Raw genomic sequence first — 19,189 nt, 5'->3', positions numbered from 1 at the left:
GGCCAGTTAACTAACTGGTCACGTTCTTCCTCTCAGTCAGTCTGAATGCAATAGATTCTTGCATAATAAAGAATGGTTTTCCGGTAGAACCAACTGTCCCTTTTCTTGTTTTCTTCTTATTCCTGACTCTAGAGAAACTCAAGAAAAAAAACACAGTATTTGCAACAGTTGTAAATGGTGTCTGAATAATATTGTGCATTACTAAGAAATTTATACTTTCAAACTTGGATGTATGTACAGACATAGATTTAGTCAAATTTTTTTCTGCATTCCGAATCTTATTTTGTGGCAACTTGCCAGCCAGTGAATGGTTACTGAGTTGTTGTTAGTTGCCCTCAAGTCATTTCTGATTCAAGGTGACCCCATGTGTGCAGAGTAGAACTGCATTCTAGGCTTTTCAAGGCTGTCACCTTTTGTAAGCTCTTCACCAGGCCTTACTTTTCAGGCACCTCCAGGTGAGTTCAAACTGCTGACCTTTCGGTTAGCAGCCAAACACTTAACCATTGAGCCACCCAGGGACTCCTGGTTACTGGGTATAAAAAAAATATATTTAAATATAAAATCAGATGGGATGATATTTTCATATCCATAACCCTACTCAGAAAATAGAATACAGAATATTTTCAGCACATCTGTTAAGTGCAAAAGCAATGACAATATTGAAAATGCCAGTAATAGGAAGGGACACAACATGATGAAAACAAACATAGAGGTAAAAAATAGAAGGCGATGGAAGAAAAACTTCCTTGTATATGTGTACATTTGGAACAAGACCAGTTATTCCGTTTTTAAACTGCTTTATTGAGACATAATTCATATACCATACAATTCACCCGGTTAAAGTGTACAATTTAATGGCTTTCAATATATTCAGCGTAGAGCAACCATCACCACAGGTTGTAGAATATTCTCATTATCCCAGAAACAAACCCACATCCATTAGCCAGCACTTCCCAGTTCTTCCCATCCCCCCAGCCCTAGACAAGTATGAATCTAGTTTCTGTATCTATGTTGTTGTTGATAGGTGCCGTTGAGTCGGTTCCGACTCATAGCAACCCTAGGCACAACAGAACGAAACACTGCCTGGTCCTGAGCCATCCTTACAATTGTTGTTATGCTTGAGCTCATTGTTGCAGCCACTGTGTTGATCCATCTCGTTTAGGGTCCTCCTCTTTTCCGCTGACCCTGTACTCTGCCAAGCATGATGTCCTTCTCCAGGGACTGATCCTCCTGACAACATGTCCAAAGTATGTAAAATGCAGTCTCACCATCCTTGCCTCTAAGGAGCATTCTGGCTGTACTTCTTTCAAGACAGATTTGTTCATTCTTATGGCAGTCCATGGTATATTCAATATTCTTTGCCAACACCACAATTCAAAGCCGTCAATTCTTCTTCGGTCTTCCTTATTCATTGTCCAGCTTTCACATGCATATGATGCGATTGAAAATACCTTGGCTTGGGTCAGGTGCACCTTAGTCTTCAAGGTGACGTCTTTGCTCTTCAACACTTTGAAGAGGTCCTTTGCAGCAGATTTACCCAGTGCAATGCATCTTTTGATTTCTTGACTGCTGCTTCCATGGGTGTTGATTGTGGATCCAAGTAAAATGAAATCCTTGACAACTTCAATCTTTTCTCCTTTTATCATGATGTTTCTCATTGGTCCAGTTGTGAGGATTTTTGTTTTCTTTATGTTGAGGTGCAATCCCTACTGAAGGCTGTGGTCTTTGATCTTCATTAGTAAGTGCTTCAAGTCCTCTTCACTTTCAGCAAGCAAGGTTGTGTCATCTGCATAATGCAGGGTGTTAATGAATCTTCCTCAAATCCTGATGCCCCGTTCTTCTTCATATAGCCCAGCTTCTTGGATTATTTGCTCAGCATACAGATTGAATAGGTATGGTGAAAGAATACAACCCTGACACACACCTTTCCTGACTTTAAACCAATCAGTATCCCCTTGTTCTGTCCAAACAACTGCCTCTTGATCAATGTAAAGGTTCCTCATAAGCACAACTAAGTCCTCTGGAATTCCCATTCTTCACAACGTTATCCATAATTTGTTAGGATCCACACAGTTGAATGCCTTTGTATAGTCAATAAAACACAGGTAAACATCCTTCTGGTATTCTCTGCTTTCAGTCAGGATCCATCTGACATCAGCAATGATATCCCTGGTTCCATGTCCTCTTCTGAAACCAGCCTGAATTTTTGGCAGTTCTCTGTCAATATACTGCTGCAGCTGTTTTTGAATGATCTTCAGTGAAATTTTGCTTGCGTGTGATATTAATGATATTTTTCTATAATTTCCACATTCGGTTGGATCACCTTTCTTGGGAATAGGCACAAATATGGATCTCTTCCAGTCACTTGGCCAGGAAGCTGTCTTCTGTATTTCTTGACATAGACGAGTGAGCACCTCCAGCGCTTCATCTGTTTGTTGAAACATCTCATTTGATATTCCATTAATTCCTGGACCCTTGTTTTTTGCCAATGCCTTCAGAGCAGCTTGGACTTCTTCCTTCAGTACCATTGGTTCCCGATCATACGCCACCTCTTGAAATGGTTGAACATTGACTAATTCTTTTTGGTATAATGACTCCGTGTATTCAAGTTGCAACAGTGAAGGATTCCATGGGGAAAATATTAAATGATGCAGGAAGCATCAAAAGAAGTTGGAAGGAATACACAGAGTCATTCTGTATCTATAGATTTGCCTATTATGGTCATTTCATAGAAGTGGACTTACACAACGTGTGATCCTTTGTGTCTAGTTTCTTTTGCCAAGCATAATGTTTTCGAGGTTCGTCTATGTTGTAGCATGTATGAACACTTCATTTCTTTTTATTGCCAAACAATATTCCATTATATGGGTGTACCACATTTTATTTATCCATTCATCAGTTGATGGATCTACCTTTTGGGCATTATGAAGAATGCTGCTGTAAACATTCGTATATAAGTTTTTTTGTCGATGTAAGTTTTCATTACTCTTTGGTATATACTTAGTAGTGGAATTGCTGGATCCTATGGTAACTCTATGTTTAACTGTTTGGGGAACTGCCAAACTTTTTTCCGAAGTGGCTATACCATTTCACATTAAGAATGCTTATTCTTGAGGTAATAACAGGTTTTTTGACCTGGACTCTTAGGACATGAATTGTCTCAAGGCAGAAGGCTGTAGGAAAGATAAAGTGCTGGTATGATCGTCATGCTTGACCAAAAAATATGCTGAAAAATGGAACCAGGCCGACTTGGATGCAGGTCGATCTATACACTTAAACAATTCAAGTTTATGGGCTAGTGGCATAGGTTTGACCTGAGAGCTTGTGAGAAATACAGAATCTCAGGCCCCACCCCAGACCTACTGAATCCAGGTGATTGTGTAAACATTAAAGTTTGAGAAGCGCTGTTCTAGTAAGCTACTTTCTCTGCCAATCATTTCCTCTCTCTTCCTGTGTCCTCATTTAGAAAACCTGTCCACATCCTTCCTCAGAGAGCCAGTGCTCACAGCCTTTGCTGGATCTGGCATGTGACCTCATTCTTTTGGTCACACTGGATTCTGTAAGGACAAATACCAATTGAAAATAAACCCAACCCCCACTGCCGTCAAGTTGATTCCGACTCATAGCGACCCTATAGGACAGAATAGAACTGCCCCCATAGAGTTTCCAAGGAGCACCTGGCGGATTTGAACTGCCGACCTCTTGCTGAGCAGCCATAGCACTTAACCACTACTCCACCAGGGTTTCCAAAATTGAAAATAGGAGGTTTTAATTCTCCCAGTTGAAAATCAGAGGCTCTCCTCCTCCCCTGTTCTTTCAGAATTCACTTTAGATAACTTGTAATTATAAGGTCTTTGTCTCTTTAAAAAGTATGTAAACCAAAGTTGTTTCCTCAAGGAGTTGGGAATCCTTTCTTTTGAAATGTAATTATCAAGAAAGATCACATCCCTACCTCCCAGTTTCCTGGAAGGAGATTAACATAATGTGAGGTATCTAGCCATAAAGATACTAGAAAATTAATATTATCTTGAAAACATGGATTTAATGGGTTGTATTATCCACTTAACTATATGGTTAGGATTCCCTTCTGTCTCTGCAATCTCTTGAGTGGATTACCCATGATGCATTATATTCTGGTTTAATGCTTATTCAATAGTAAAACTTTTTTTTTCTCTTCTATTGTTGTGGGAAGGTTTTCTGGGATGGGAGTAGATTTTGTTTTGAGTAACTTTTCCCCAAGAATTTCTGTCAGGGATGGAAATTTTACTGTAAATAGGCCAGTCAGATTCTTTCTCTGGAGTTTTTAATCAGAAGAAAGTGATTCTAGAAAGTTTGTCTTGAATTATTGACTTAAGAAAAGAGATAAGGTATCCTGGGAGGGCTATGTTTCATTGTGTTCACAGAGATGCAAAACAAACTTTAGAAAGAGAAGCTCCTTACAGACTTGAAGAATGAAACTCAGGAGGCAGAGAGATACAAAGGGAGGAAGAAAAGGAAAGGAAGAGGGAAACGGAGAAGGCGAGGGAGAGAAAGAGGAGAAAGAAAAGAGAGAAGTAGGGGTAGGTAGAGATCTAAGGTTCAAAGTGTGGAAAGGGCTTCAGTCATATGAGTTTATTTACATAAACTACAAAATTTATTCACATAAACTTTAACCCAGTGCCGTCGAGTCGATTCCGACTCATAGCGACCCTATAGGACAGAGAAGAATGGCCCCGTAGAGTTTCCAAGGAGCGCCTGGTGGATTCAAACTGCCGAGCCTTTGGCTAGCAGCTGTAGCACTTAACCACTTCGCCACAAAAACTTTATTTACCTGTTATTCATATGGCCAAATGTATCCTTTGGGAATCAGATTGGCAAAAATTAAAGACTGATAGCATTCAGTATTGGTGAAGATGATGGAAACAGTATTGTGCATACATTGCTGGTGGAAATGTGAATTCCTCTTTAATACATAGACAAATCGACTCTATTTTCTATTACCTAAAAGCCTTACTTTACTCATTATTTTAAAATGCTTTCCATATTTTAAATATTCTATTAAATTTTAGGTTTTCTAAATGAACACTGAGAAAATATTCTGTGTAGTTTTAAAATGTGTTTTCAAGGTCAACTTATATAATAGCATGTAACGTTTCACTCAGCACAAAAATGTACATGTAAGTTTGAGTTTTTTAGTGTAAGATTTGATGACACATTAGTAAATTTACTTTAGAAACAGGAAAGAAGAAAATGTGTGTACAATATTTTTTTATCACAATGCCTCTGCTTTTTAACATCTGTGTATCAAAAGCAGAACATAGGTTGGCTCATGTCTCTGTGATATCCGGGATGCCAAAAAAGTAGCGGAAAGGCTCTCTGAATACTTTTCATTAGATTATTTGTATAAATGTTTTTGGGGAATCTCCAGGACTCTAGAAGGGCCTGAGGAATTTCCAGGTTCAGGTGAAAGTCATTTTTTGTTTTTAAATTATACCCAATTCAGAAATGGCACAAACTGTATCCCATTGTTTCTAAAATAGGTGAGGCATGAACAAAGGTCCTGGGGTTGATCTGTCTTATTTGCCTATTCAGCACCCTCTTTTGCAGCGTTAGCCTACAGGGGACCAAAGAGGAAAAGCAGAATCATTTGTGACTGGGTTCCGTCAGCTTCCAATGTATCCTGTCTGTGATCTCCTCACCAGTTTTCTATCTTGTACCTAAATTAGCTGAAGTAAGGCCCCATGTAGAGCTGTGGTATGGACTGAATTGTGTCCCCACAAAGTATGTGTTGGAATCCTAACCCCTACACCTGTGGATGGAAACCCTGGTGGTATAGTGGTTAAGTGCTATGGCTGCTGACCAAAAGTTCTGCAGTTCAGATCCACCAGGTGTTCCTTGGAAACTCTATGGGGCAGTACTACTCTGTCCTATAGTGTCGCTATGAGTCGGAATCAACTTGATGGCAACAGGATACCTGTGGATGTAACCCCATTTAGGAATAGGGTTTTGTTATGTTAATGAAGCCATATCACTAGAGGATGTGTCTTAAATCTGACTTTCAAGATATAGAAAGAGTAAACTGACACAGAGAGAAACAAGCACAAATGAGGGAAAGATAGATGCTCTGCAGAGGTTCTGGAAGCTGAAACAAATGTCTTCCTCCAGGGTGGAAACAGAGCTTTCTATAGTTGGTGCCCTGGATTCAGACTTCTAGCTTCCTAAACTGTGGGAAAATAAATATCTGTTCCTTAAAGCCACTCACTTGTGGTATTTCTGTTACAGTAGCACTAGGAAACTAAGGCAAGCTGAGCACACTTCTGTTACAGTTGCACACATTCAGCCTACACCTAAGAATTTTAGTCAGTTTCAATTTGTATGCTGAGCAAATAATATGAGAAGCTGGACTATATGAAGAAGAACATGGCACGAGGATTGGAGGAAGACTCATTAGCAACCTGCAATATGGAGATGACTCAACCCTGCTTGCTGAAAGAGAAGAAGACTTGAAAGCACTTAATGATGAAGATCAAAGACCACAGCCTTCAGTATGGATTATACCTCAACATAAAAAAAAAAAAAAAAAAAAAAATTTTTTTTTTTTTTTTTTTTTTTAAAGAAAACAAAAATTCACACAACTGGACCAATAAATGGAGAAAAGATTGAAGTTGTCAAGGATTTCATTTTACTTGGATCCACAATCAATGCCCATTGAAGTAGCAGTCAAGAAATCAGATGATGTACTGCACTGGGGAAATCTGCTGCAAAAGATCTCTTTAAAGTGTTAAAAAGCAAAGATGTCACCTTGACGACTAAGGTGCACCTGAACCAAGCCATGGTATTGTCAATCTCATATGCATACAAAAACTGGACAATGACAAAGGAAGACCAACGAAGAAGTGATGTCTTTGAATTATGGTGTTGGCAGAGAGTATTGAATATACCATGGACCACCAGAAAAACAAACAAGTCTGTGTTGGAGGAAGCACGGCCAGAGTTCTCCTTAGAAGCAAGGATGGCAAACTTCATTTCACATAAAGTATGTTATCAGGAGGGACTAATCCGTGGAGAAGGACATCGTGCTTGGTGAGGTAGAGGGTCAGTGAAAAAGAGAAAGACCCTCAACGAGATAGTTTGACACAGTGGCTGCAACAATGGGCTGAAACATAGCAATGATTGTGAGGATGGCATAGGACTGGGCAATGTTTAGTTCTGTTGTACATAGGGTAGCTATGAGTCAAAACCAACTCAATGGCACCTAACAACAACAACTTGGAAGCCAGAGAGCAAAGTGAAGTAGGGATGAGGGAAATTCACCTCGCCCCTGCGTTGGTCTTAGCACATTTGAGAACCTCTTTGGCAGGGTACCAGCACTCTCAAGGTAACAATCAAACTCAGAGAACGCCAAGACATATTGAAGCAGTTTTATGAGCAGTGGACATTGATGGGAGTGGGTGCTAGGGCAGTACAAATCCCAGATAAAAACCACAAAATCAATCCTGTTGCCACTGAGTCAGTCCCAACTCATGGCAATCCCGTGCGTACAGAGTATAACTGCTCCATACCAAAAAACCAAAATCAAACCCACTGCCGTCGAGTTGATTCCGACTATTAGCGACCCTATAGGACAGAGTAGAACTGCCCCATAGAGTTTCCAAGGGGCGCCTGGCAGATTCGAATTGCCAACCTCTGACTGCACTGGGATGGGATGGTTAGCAGCCATAGCACTTAACTACTATGCCACCACTGCTCCATAGGATATTTTTTTTTTTACTGTAATGTTTACAGAAGCCGATTGCTAGGTCTTTCTTTTGTGGTGCCACTGGGTACGTTTGAACTGGTAACTTTTCTTTTAGTAGTCAAGTATAAACCATTTGCGCCGCCCAGGGACCCCAAATAGCAGATACAGCCAGATATTTCTAACTGGTAGACTTGTTATCAGTACCCATGAGACGCCTACTGGGGGCTTGTTGTTTACCTGGGTGAGTGTATGAGGGGAATCAAATGCTCTGCACTGGGAGATGTAGTTAAGAGTCAGGGAATTACAAGTCATTACAGTTAAGATGACTCCATTTGTTCTCCCAGGTTGGTGAGATTTCAGGAAACATGAGCTACATTCATAATTTTATTTATTGTTTTCTAATCATATTTATTAGGTTTAAGTCTTCAAATAAATATTAAGTGTACTATGTTATACAGGAAACCCTGGTGGTGTATCAAATAAGTGCTACAGCTGCTAACCAAAAGGTTGGCAGTTCAAATCTACCAGGTGCTCCTTGGAAACTCTGTGGGGCAGTTCTGCTCTGTCCTATAGGGTCACTATGAGTTGATATCGACTCGACGGCAATTTTTTTTTTTTTTTTTTGGTTTATGTTATACATCTCTCCCTCACCCTTTTTACCTTTTCCCATTTTTACGGTTGTTTTAGCTAGGGTTTAGGTGGCATGACCCTCAACGACAAGATTATATACACTTGACATACTTTCTTTAGCACACTACAGGTGCCAGCAGCCCCCTCTGAAGGTCAGTGTATCTGCCCATCTCACTTTCTACTCAGAACACTCCTGAGCTTCCTCCCCAGGCACCAGATCCAATGATAAGTTGCCCAGGCCAAGTGAGCTAGACCTTCTCCTGAAACATATGCTTGTCCAATTCAGTCTGATAGAATAAATTTAGCATTGTAGTGGTGTGAATTGTATTTTCCACCAGAGTCTCCTTGTTGCTTTCTGTTCTTTACTTCATAGGAAAAGCTCTCTAAAATTCATTTGCATTGCCTTTGGGATGTGGCATAAAATAAAATCAGGGACACTGCCTTATTTCTCATAGTGGAGGTCAGAAGAGAGAAAATGTGGAGAAAAGTACAAGATTTTAACAAGATTTAGCAGAGAAAAGGACTGTCAGTGTCGGGGCAGTGGGTTTGTATGCATGTGTGTGCACAGTGGTGGGGGTGTCAGGGTATCAATGGAAGCACTGGACGCTTATGACTGTGGAAATAACTTTTTTGTTCTGTTCAGTGGTTTTGGTGTTTGACCAGTCTGGGCAACTCAGAGCTAATTCATACCCAGTGTAACATCACATTTATCCTGAGTCTGAAAGACTTATGGTTCAACAAAATTTCAGATAAGCCGGGACACCTGTTTATGCTTCATCACGTTTATTTTATTAAAACCATGATTTTGTTCAGGATTCCAAACTGTGCACACTGATGATCTCAAGTATATATTACAATATTTTTAATACAGGAGATATCATGAAAGCCATTGTTATAGCCATCTGAATTTTTATTAATAAAAAATCTTGAATTTTATATAATCCTTTAATTGCTTAATAATAAAAAAAAGCTGTTAATATACTCTTAAATTTAAACTAATTCCAACAGGCAAACATTTTGCAACTGAGAGGGTGGCTGATGGTGTCATGCTGGGTCAAGTGACTCTCTTTTGGTTCCGGGCAACCCTGATGAAAGCCTAGGCCTATTCAGTGCCTACCTAGAAAACCTCAACTGCACCAAACATAAATTTTGTGAAAATTTTCAGAGTTACAAGAAGTAGCTATATCATCCAATATACAACATTTCTAATGGGGGACGGGAACAACCCTCCATTATCAACGTCATTTCCCAAGTCCTTTCACTAGTCCCTTAAGTACCAAGTTATTCCCTGTTCTGATACTTCACCTATCGTCTCAAACCTGGGCTCATCAAATCAAGTCTCATCCTACAAATAAATTTTCCTAATAATAGCTGAGAAAACAAAAATTTCTACATACGATTATGATCTACAATGACGCAACAGCATCCCTCTCTCTGTCTTTTGCTTACTTTTTTCCTATTCCTATTGTTTCCACGAGAAGCCCTGGTGGCACACTCTTTCCATGTAAGTTTTTAAGAAATTTATTATTTTGGTTTCTAGAATATTCCACAGAATCCCCTTAATTCTTTACATGCTGTATTACAGTTACAGGTAGGGCAGAGTGGAGATGATAACTCTGCATATACCACCTGAAAGACTCACACTGTGATTGTTTGACTCCATTACTTCTAGAAATGTCCCTTCTAGATTTGATTTGCTCTCTACTCTGTTTTTCTCTAACTATGTGGCATAGTGGTAAGTGCTACGGTTGTAACCAAAAGGTCAGCAGTTCGAATCCACCAGGCACTCCTTGGAAACTCTATGGGGCAGTTGTACTCTGTCCTATAGGGTCATTAAGAGTTGGAATTGACTCGACAGCAATGGGTTTGGTTTTTTTTTTTTTTTTTTAATGTTGCCACCTCAGTTGCTAGAACAATTGCACTCATGTTGTGTAGGACACTTTAGACTGAAGATTGGCTGGGGAGGAGGGGGAAGGAGGTGGATACTGAGCCCTCTCCAGGCTTTGGTCCTCTAGTCTTCTGTTACAGCAAAACCAGCCTACTTACACAGTATCCGTTGCAAAAATGGACCACAAAGTTACAGATTTGAGGGAATCTGGCTGCCTTATATAAACATATGAAGAAGCCTAAGGCATCACACCACTAAGGGTATGTGACTAAGGGAATGTCATAGAACAAACTGTGCCCAAGAGTTCAGTTGGGAAGTAGCCCCTTTCCCAAGCCCCCAGACCTACCCCCCAATCTGGTTCCTCCCTTATAACCCCCTGGACCTTCACGTGATCTAGCAATTCCAGAGTTAATACCTGGCACAGCAGGGTTCTCCATAACCCTGATCCTGTACTGGGGCCACTGTCTGCTCCGTTTAGTCCATGTTCAACATTTGAATATCCCCCTGGTTGGAGGGGTTTTGGCCTCCTTCCAGCAGCAGCTCTATGAGCACCATATCCTTATTCCTCATCCCCTGCCTCAGCTATAGATGCTGAAGAGAGGAGGCTGGCAGAGGCCAAACCTCTCTGAGTCTTCATCTGCTTGCTGCATTTCTCCGTTAGCTCATCAAGGACCTCCAAGAGATGCAAAGCCTCAGAATCAGCTTCATTTTGAGAAAGCCGCATTTTAGCAATTCTTTCCAGTTTGGTTTTCATTTTTTCTTTCTCCTTTGATTCCTGCTTTATTTTCACACCCTCTATAAAATGGTGGATGGCCTTTTCTTCACACTTCATTTGATACAGCTGGAAGTTGCCATATCGCAGATGGAGCAGCTGTTTCGCTACAGGAGCAAGCTCTTTGCTGAATTCTTTTTGGAAGTAATAATTTGCTTCTTCATACTGATTTACTTGAGCATAGAGGCTGGCAAGATAGGAGCAGACATTGGGGAGATTCCCATTGAGCTCATCTGCTTTCTTTAAATAATCCAGGCCTTGTTCTATTAGTTCTGGTAACTTCTCTCTTTCTTCATACCTTTCACTTTGTATTTGGAGGACTTTTGCCCTATAGCAGCACCCAATGTGGTAATGCAGGTAGGCATTATTTGGCATGGATTTTAAAGCCTTTCCAAGCATTTCTATAGCTTTGTCTACAGCACCCTTCTTTCGATAAAATTTTGCAGCACCGCGAAGTACATCTGTTGCACATGGGGCTTTCTCCAAGGCTTCTTCAACTATACTGTCCCCTTCACCTTCTTCATTCAGCTCTTGAAGTTTCAGAGCCAGGAGGACTTTAACATATTGGTTGTCAGGATTCAGCCTGATGGCTTGTCTCAGAGCGTTAATAGGGTTCTGATTAATTGGCCAGGTATCCAGACGGTAGCTCAGAATTGCCAGTCCAATGATGAATTCTGGGTTCTTTGGTTTTTCTTCCAGAGCCTTCTCAAAGCACACCTTAGCCCTTTCATAAAACTTCCTTCCACACTTTAACCGCGTCCACCCTTCCTCACACTCTATCTCAGGACTATTATTAACTCTGTAGGGGCTGGAAAACTTCTTGCAGACTCCTTTCACCTTGTCTACATAAATTTGAGCTTCAGAGAATCTGCCCATGTGATAGTAGACCCAGGCATAGTTTCCCCAGGTGACCAGACTTCTGATTTCTGCTTGGTCAGCGTGCTCTCGCTGGATTAACTCTTCTGCTTGCTGTAAGTATTCCAGGGCTGCCTTGTTTTGGCCTCTGAGGTGTTTTATGTAGGCCAGTATGTTGCACTCTGTGGCTTTGAATTCACTGCTCTGAAGCTCAATCTGATTACACACTCTGTTTTCAAAATCATCCAAGGAATTTTCTCCCCCGACCAAATTCCAGGTGAAGTGACATTTTAGTTGCCGTAGGCTGCTCTCCAAGGAATTCTTGGTAATCTCACTGTAGGGAAAAACAGAGAGATGAACACTTTGAGACATATACCCATTATCCATTGCTGCTGAGTTGATTCCATCTCATCGTAACCCTACAGGCCAGAGTAGAATTGACCCATACAGTTTCCAAGGAGTGGCTGGTGGAATTGAACTACAGATCTTTTGGTTAGCAGCTGAACACTTAACCACTGCCCACCAGGGCTCTCTTCCCCCACCCCCGCAGCTCTCTTCCTCCCCAGCTCTCTTCCCCGCCCCCCCCCGCTCTCTTTGTCACCAGCTTTCTTCCCGTCCCCCACCCCCCAGCTCTCTTCCTCCTCAGCTCTCTTCTGCTTATAGCTCTCTTCCCCCACAGCTCTCTTCCCCCTAGCTCTCTTAGTCCCCAGCTTTCTTCCCACCCCACCCCCCCAGCTCTCTTCCTCCCCAGCTGTCTTCCCCCCACAGCTCTCTTCCCCCACACCTCTCCTCCCCCCAGCTCTCTTGAGACACAGCACAGATTATTCTGGTAAGAAATGTGGATTGCAAATACAGATCTCCTCCTCCTAAAGAATGGCAACCCAAATCAAAAAGAACAGTCTTTCCTTTTTTTCCCTATACTCTGCCTATGTGTCAAATGCATGGTGAAGCAGAAATTTGACGACTGTGAGGAGCAAAAGAATAAGGGAGGGCAGTGGGTGGAGTCTCTGAGATTGAGGCTGCAAGTCCTTGAATAAGGCAGTTTTTGTCTGCAGCTCTGGCCCTCAGCTTTCTGCTTTTGAAAGTCTCTGCAGAGGTTGCCAAATCTGTGGGAACTGATTTCAGCAAAGGTTTCATTTTATTTATGCAGTTTTTAAGAAGCAAATCTGTTTGATGGCATTTTCTGTTTTTCATTGTTGCCTAGCATGTACTTCTACGTATTGAAATTTTTAGCTTTAATCTTCTCTATTCTTTTAATATTTTGTTACCCTGTTGTAAACTGGATTATCCCTCTGAAATTCAACTGTTTATCTTCTATATTTTTAATTCCTTAGTTCTTATTTTGCCTTTTAAAATCTTTATCACTTTCTATTTCCTGTCTAATTTTTTCATGTCTTATATATCCTTAATTGATCTCCTTAGCCTATACATACTTTTTGAGCTTTTATCAAATTGGTTTTGCCTCTTCATGACATTGCATTATCTTGTTTTTTCCAGTTGAATTTTTTCCACTGTAACCATTTAAATCTGTGAAACATTCCAGTTCCCGTTCTTTTCTGTTACTTGAAACAAATGGAGACTTGACTACCCCAAATAGAAAAATCCTTAGTTTTTACTCACTTTGCCTGCTCTTTTATCTTTCTGATCTCTGAATGGATGTGTGGGTTCGAATCCCACTTCTAACTCTTAACTGTTGACCTTAACCATTAACTCTACCTCTGTTTTATTATTATTTATGTCAGCCATGCCTTAAACTTCTGTTTTAGAATGAAATGTAATCATTTTGTTCTCTCTCTCTTTTTTTTTTTCCCTTTCCTACCCCTCCTTCTAAACTGGCAGTTTCTGTTCTTAACACGTTTCATTGAGTTGGTTTATTAATAACTTTGCATTTGTTGTTGGAATTTTCTTTTGAAATTATTTTTTCCTCCTGTGGTTTGCCTTTTTATAGTAGGAGGTGAGAAGTGTAGCTATGGGAGGCTCACAAGCTCCTTTTTTAATGGGAAGAGCTCTTTTCCTTTAGGTGCCCTGGTAACTTTCCTAAAAAGATTTTCCATTCCCTTCAATGTTGGTCCTCAAAGTAAATGAATGAATGACTGAATGAGCAAGAAGCAAAAAACAGCAAAGAGACAAATAAACAAAAACCTCTACTCTAACTTCAGAGATGGTTAGGGTCAAAATCATTCCATGCCCCAAAATATTTCTCCACATTGCCTATGTATTAGAGGCCCTAAAGTGTTGCTTTTTCTCACTTAAAAAAAAAAAAGAAAAAAATCACTGTATATATTAACCAGCCCTTTTAGCCAGAGCTGCATGTTCTAGATATTATGGATTCTGACATATACAGCCAGTATATATCTGGAAGTCTATGCAAAGTAGTGAGGATAACTTTTGAAATATTAGTCTATATTACAGATTATATCCCCCCATGTTCTTACTGTCCCCTCTTCCTCACTTTTTATACAGAGTGACTTGCCCTCCCACCTTCCCATTCTATTGGGCCAGGGGTGGGCACCTAAACTCATGTAGAAGCTGGAAATGAAACTGAGACAGGAATCAATTCTGACTCATAGTGACCCCATAGGACAGAGTGGAACTGCCCCCTAGGGTTTCCAAGGAGCAGCTGGTAGATTTGAACTGTTGAACCTTTTGGTTAGCAGCAGATCTCTTAATCACTGCTACCAGGGCTCCAGGGGAGCCAGAGCAAGTCTTAAAGTGCTAGGAAGGGTGCTATGCAATATGGGGATCTGCTGGTAGCCATCTTTAAGGTTAACCATATTCTGTAACACATGCTGCAGAGAAAGCACCCAGATGCACATAGAGAAAACACAGGGAGTGGGCCCCCCAAGTTCCCTAGTGTCCTGTTCTAGTCCTCCTGGGGTCCATGCAATCCTGAACCTGGGTCCTGTGAAACACTCCAGTTTCTGTTCCTTTCTGTTAATTAAAACAAGTAGAGACTTAACTACCCCAAATAGAACGAACAAACAGTAAAAGGGGAAATGGGTAGGAGTTTCCTGCTGTGGGAAGGATTCCTTCCAAAGCCCCAGGGAGGTCTCAGTGACAAACCAGGCTGTTAGAGCCTCTTGGCATTTTAATGACAGCAGTTTCCCCTTGAAAAGTTCACATTCTATCAAGAGCTATCTTCTTCCTCAGTGAGGTTGTGGAAAGGTTTCTTTACACATGAGGTCGTTAGCTCCCTTCACATTTTATGAGGTACAAAGAGAGTGAATAGAGTTGAGATTATCTCTGACATATAAAACATACAGTAAGTTGTGCACTTGATAGGATAGGGACATTTAATATATACCAAACCAAAAACCAAACCAGTTGCTTTCAAGTCTATTCTGATTTCACGGCAACCCCATCCATGTGTGTCAGAGTAGAACCGTGCTCCATAGCGTTTCCAATGGCTGACTTTTCAGAAGTAGATTGCCAGGCCTTCCTTCCAAGGTGCCTCTGGGTGGACTCAAGCTGCCAGTCTCAGTCAGCTGCCCAGCGCTTAGCCATTTCTGCCACCCAGGGACTCCATTAATATATACACTTATATAAAATTCCTTTGGAGAAGCCATTCAAAAAGCCATCCAATTTTACCGCCCAACCATGGGTTTTCATTTTCCCTAGTAAATCAGAGATGTAGGTCCCAGATACTTGCTGTCCTGGGCTTAGACTTGTGAGTCTTATGCTCCGGGTCCCTCTAGACGTTCCAGCCATTTACACAACAACCACACTTTCTTCTTCTGCTTCCTATCTGGATGAAAGCTACAGTGACACTGTCCACCAGGCCTGGGACAAATGCTGCTATCACTGTGTCTTAAGAGTGGTGCTACTACATGTGTGGTTTTAGGCTCAGCAGTATCAGCATCACCCAGGAGCTTGTTAAAAATGTATATCCTCAGGACCTAACCCACACTCACTACATCGAAATCTCTTGGGGGTTGAGCCCAGGAATCTGTCTTTAACAAACTCTTGAGGTGATTCTTATGCAACTGAAGTTTCAGAACTACTGTCTTAGAGCACAAGTGCAATGGCCAATGAAAGTCCCCACAGCTAAAGAATCAAGGAGAGTGAGAAGAGGAAATGGCGGCTCTGTCATGTTATGGGAAAGATTCTAAGGCAAGACCATGTTAAAATTCTAAGAAATAGGTAGACTGGCTCTACAGATTCTGGGTGACTATAGAAACCCTGGTGGCGTAGTGGTTAACTGCTATGGCTGCTAACCAAAGGCCTGGCAGTTCGAATCCACCAGGTGCTCCTTGGGAACTCTATGGGGCAGTTCTACTCTGTCCTATAGGGTCGCTATGAATCGGAATTGACTTGACGGCACTGGGTTTAGTTGTTTTTTTGGTAGATGCACTTATGTAAATATCTCAGATCTTTTTTTCTATCAGGCAGACATGCAGACTAGCTGAAAAAACATCATTTCAAGAGGACAATGTGGCCTCTAGGAAGTGATCTCTGGGGCCAGTATCCCTGGATTCCCTAGCCCCCAAGACGGAGGCTTAGGCAACCAGGTCTGGCCACCCCAACCCTCAAGCTGGAGAAAGTAGAGAGTTCCTTGCCTACCCACTGAGCTAATGCTTTCTCCTCAGGGCAATCTTATGTTTCTGGGGAACTTGCAGACCCTGGAGATGGGGACTAGTTTCTCCAAGCACTCCATCTCCAATTCACGCTTCAGATAGGAGGACTCTAGCCAATCAGTAGAATTTTAAGGTGAAAGCGTGTCTGTTAGTTTGCTAGCTCTCATGCCAATCTGAGATGAATGAGCACTTTAACAATAAAATTCACCACAGCAGAAACTAGGGTTGCTATGCTAAGTATGTCATTAACAACATCTGCTGCAAAAACGTCTTTTGTTAAATAATAATTTTATTAGAATCTAGTGACTTAATGCTTTTAAATAAGAAACAAATAAAGGACAGTCGATAAGAGCAGTTCCCCCAGACCCATCTTTAAATGAGCCACCTGTCTGATTATATCTAAATATGCTTCTTTCTTTGCTCCCTTCTAGCCTGCCAAGCTCCTCTCTCCGACATCAGCTCTCAGCTCCTCCCCGTGAACAATTCCAATTCCCTTAGGAAGTTTGACTGTGTGAAGCAGAAAATGACTTAGGAATAAAAATGCCAGCATTGATAACACAGATTTATGACTTAGATGCATAGTAAGGCTATAAAACAAACACTAAAACAGAATGGTTCAGGCAATTGCCTTCACTGGGCCATGGCTGCTTAGGATTTGCATTCGACAACAAGTCTGGCTAAACATTTAACACAGAGGAGAAGGGAGCATCTTTACCTCATGATGGCTGGTGCGCTTTCCAGTTGTCCTCAGAGGCTGAGGTTCAGGCTGCTGTGCTCTTCAGAAGCCTTCCTCCTCTGGTTGAAGAATTCTGAAGAGACCTATATATGAAGGCATCAGCTGATACCTTGTCTTGTTTTCATGCAACTGGCTTTACAAAAACGAAAGTGAAACTGGAAAGTAAAACTGATTTGAAGTTGCCCAGATTCTTCCAGAAGGAAAATGAGCCTTGAGTATCCTCATCAGCGCCCCCCACTCTGTGCAGTGAGTCATAAAAAGTTTGTGAATTGTATTGCTGGCCTCGGTCAGCTGACATCAAAGGAGCCCACTTCCGAGAAGGATATATTTACAGAGCACCGTTGCTTCATTATTACAACGTTAACCCATCCTCACTCTGCTTCCCCTTAACACTAATATGACCTGCAGGTCACTGTAAACAAACAAAAAAACCCACTGCCTTCAAGTCAATTCTGGGTAGTTGTGTAATCTCCATGAGGGCAGGGACTCTTCGATCGTTTTGTTCACCGCTCAATCTTCAGTCCCTGCAATACCTGGCACGTGACAAACATTCAAAAATTAGTTGCTGAAGGAATGAATGAATACGTGTTTAGAACCATGGCACCATTTTTATGCTGTGTGACTCTGGGCAAATTATTGAATGTCTCTGTTCTTTAGTTTCTTCCTTTGTGAAATGGGGATAATAATACCACCAACTTATAGTAGTGTTATAAGGATTCAATGAGTTCATCTATGAAATCTACTTATAATAATGCAAAGAGCCCTAGTGGTACAATGGTTAAGAGGTTGGCTGCTAACCAAAAGTTTGGCAGTTCTAATCCACCTGCTGTTTCTTGAATCCTGCTGTTTCTTGGAAAACCCTATGGGGCGGTTCTGCTCTGTCCTATAGGGTTGCTATGGGTCAGAATCAATTTGACATAATGAGTTTTAGAATAATGCCTGGCCCATAACACATAAATGTTAGTTTTTTTATTATAATTAATACTAAAATCATTAACCAAACAGACCAGAAGGGAAGCCTTTGATGTTTGCCATTTCCAGAGCTTTAGATCCTCTGACCTTCCACCGTCCATCACGATCGCTAACCTAGGCCTAACAATTCCTAACATCTCTAACAGTTCTTGGGTTTCCCAAGCACTGAAACATAAAATCCTTGTCTGTCACCTTGGTATTCAGCAACTGCACATCATGATTTCCAGCCATTTTTCATGATAGAGGAAACACACATTCCTTGCTTTTCTCTTGTTCATACCTCTTTATCACAAAGGAGTTATAATATACATAGTTCCAAGGGAAAAAAGGCAACAACACTGGATGTCTTTGCAATAAGGGAAATACAGAGAGCATAGGTATAACATATTTTCCATCATAAAGCAGTTAACTAGCAGGGTTGCTGAGGTGGGTTATTCAGTCTTGGAGAAAGTGTTATTTATCATATTTTTATGCAAATAACACACATGTTTTACGTTTGCCAACCACTTCCCCACTACCTCGAGGTATTTTCTGAAGTTACTATGCCAATTTTTCTCTTTTTTACGTGTTGCTGTAAAAAAAAAAAGTGTACTTAGCAGAATATGGGGCGGGGTGGGGGAGGAAGTGGTTGACAAACATAGAAGGCGTGTGTTATTTGCATAAAAAATACAGTAACTTGGGTGCTTTTGCTAGAGCAGGGTGGAAGCAAAGTTTGTGCTTCTTGAAAATCCTCTCCGCTTTGATCAGGATACCCAGCTAAGAATGTTTTAGTTGGGAACCCCTACTTTTAGTTCTCAATTAAAGAGTTTTTTTTTAAAGAGTTACAAATTCTAAGACTTAAAAAAAAAAAAAAAGACTTAGGCAAACCCCAAATGAGACAACTGACCAGAAAAATCAAGTTTATTGTTTATTTATAGAAAAGCATGTTAGAAATAGAAGAAGCACTGAAATAGGAAAAGAACATTGTGTTTTGTTTTAGAATTTGCATTCGAGAAAACTGTTAGGTAGAAATATTTAAATATTATTAATAAAGGTACTGCCTGGG

General features: G+C 40.9%; 1 protein-coding gene across 1 annotated transcript; it reads right to left on the bottom strand.

The window, feature by feature from the left end:
* Positions 1 to 9,113: 9,113 nt before the first annotated feature.
* Positions 9,114 to 17,477, bottom strand: IFIT2 (interferon induced protein with tetratricopeptide repeats 2). The gene is made up of 2 exons (XM_049855936.1): positions 17,152 to 17,477; positions 9,114 to 12,196 (listed from the first exon to the last, which is right to left on the bottom strand). Exons 1-2 carry the CDS (start codon positions 17,154 to 17,156, stop codon positions 10,795 to 10,797), a joined length of 1,407 nt encoding a protein of 468 aa, XP_049711893.1. The 5' UTR covers positions 17,157 to 17,477; the 3' UTR covers positions 9,114 to 10,794.
* Positions 17,478 to 19,189: the final 1,712 nt, after the last annotated feature.

Source organism: Elephas maximus, chromosome 16, assembly GCF_024166365.1.
Source record: "Elephas maximus indicus isolate mEleMax1 chromosome 16, mEleMax1 primary haplotype, whole genome shotgun sequence".
Lineage (NCBI taxonomy): Eukaryota > Metazoa > Chordata > Mammalia > Proboscidea > Elephantidae > Elephas > Elephas maximus.
Note: the sequence above shows the minus strand (reverse complement) of the source record. Positions and strands in the feature narration are given on the sequence as shown.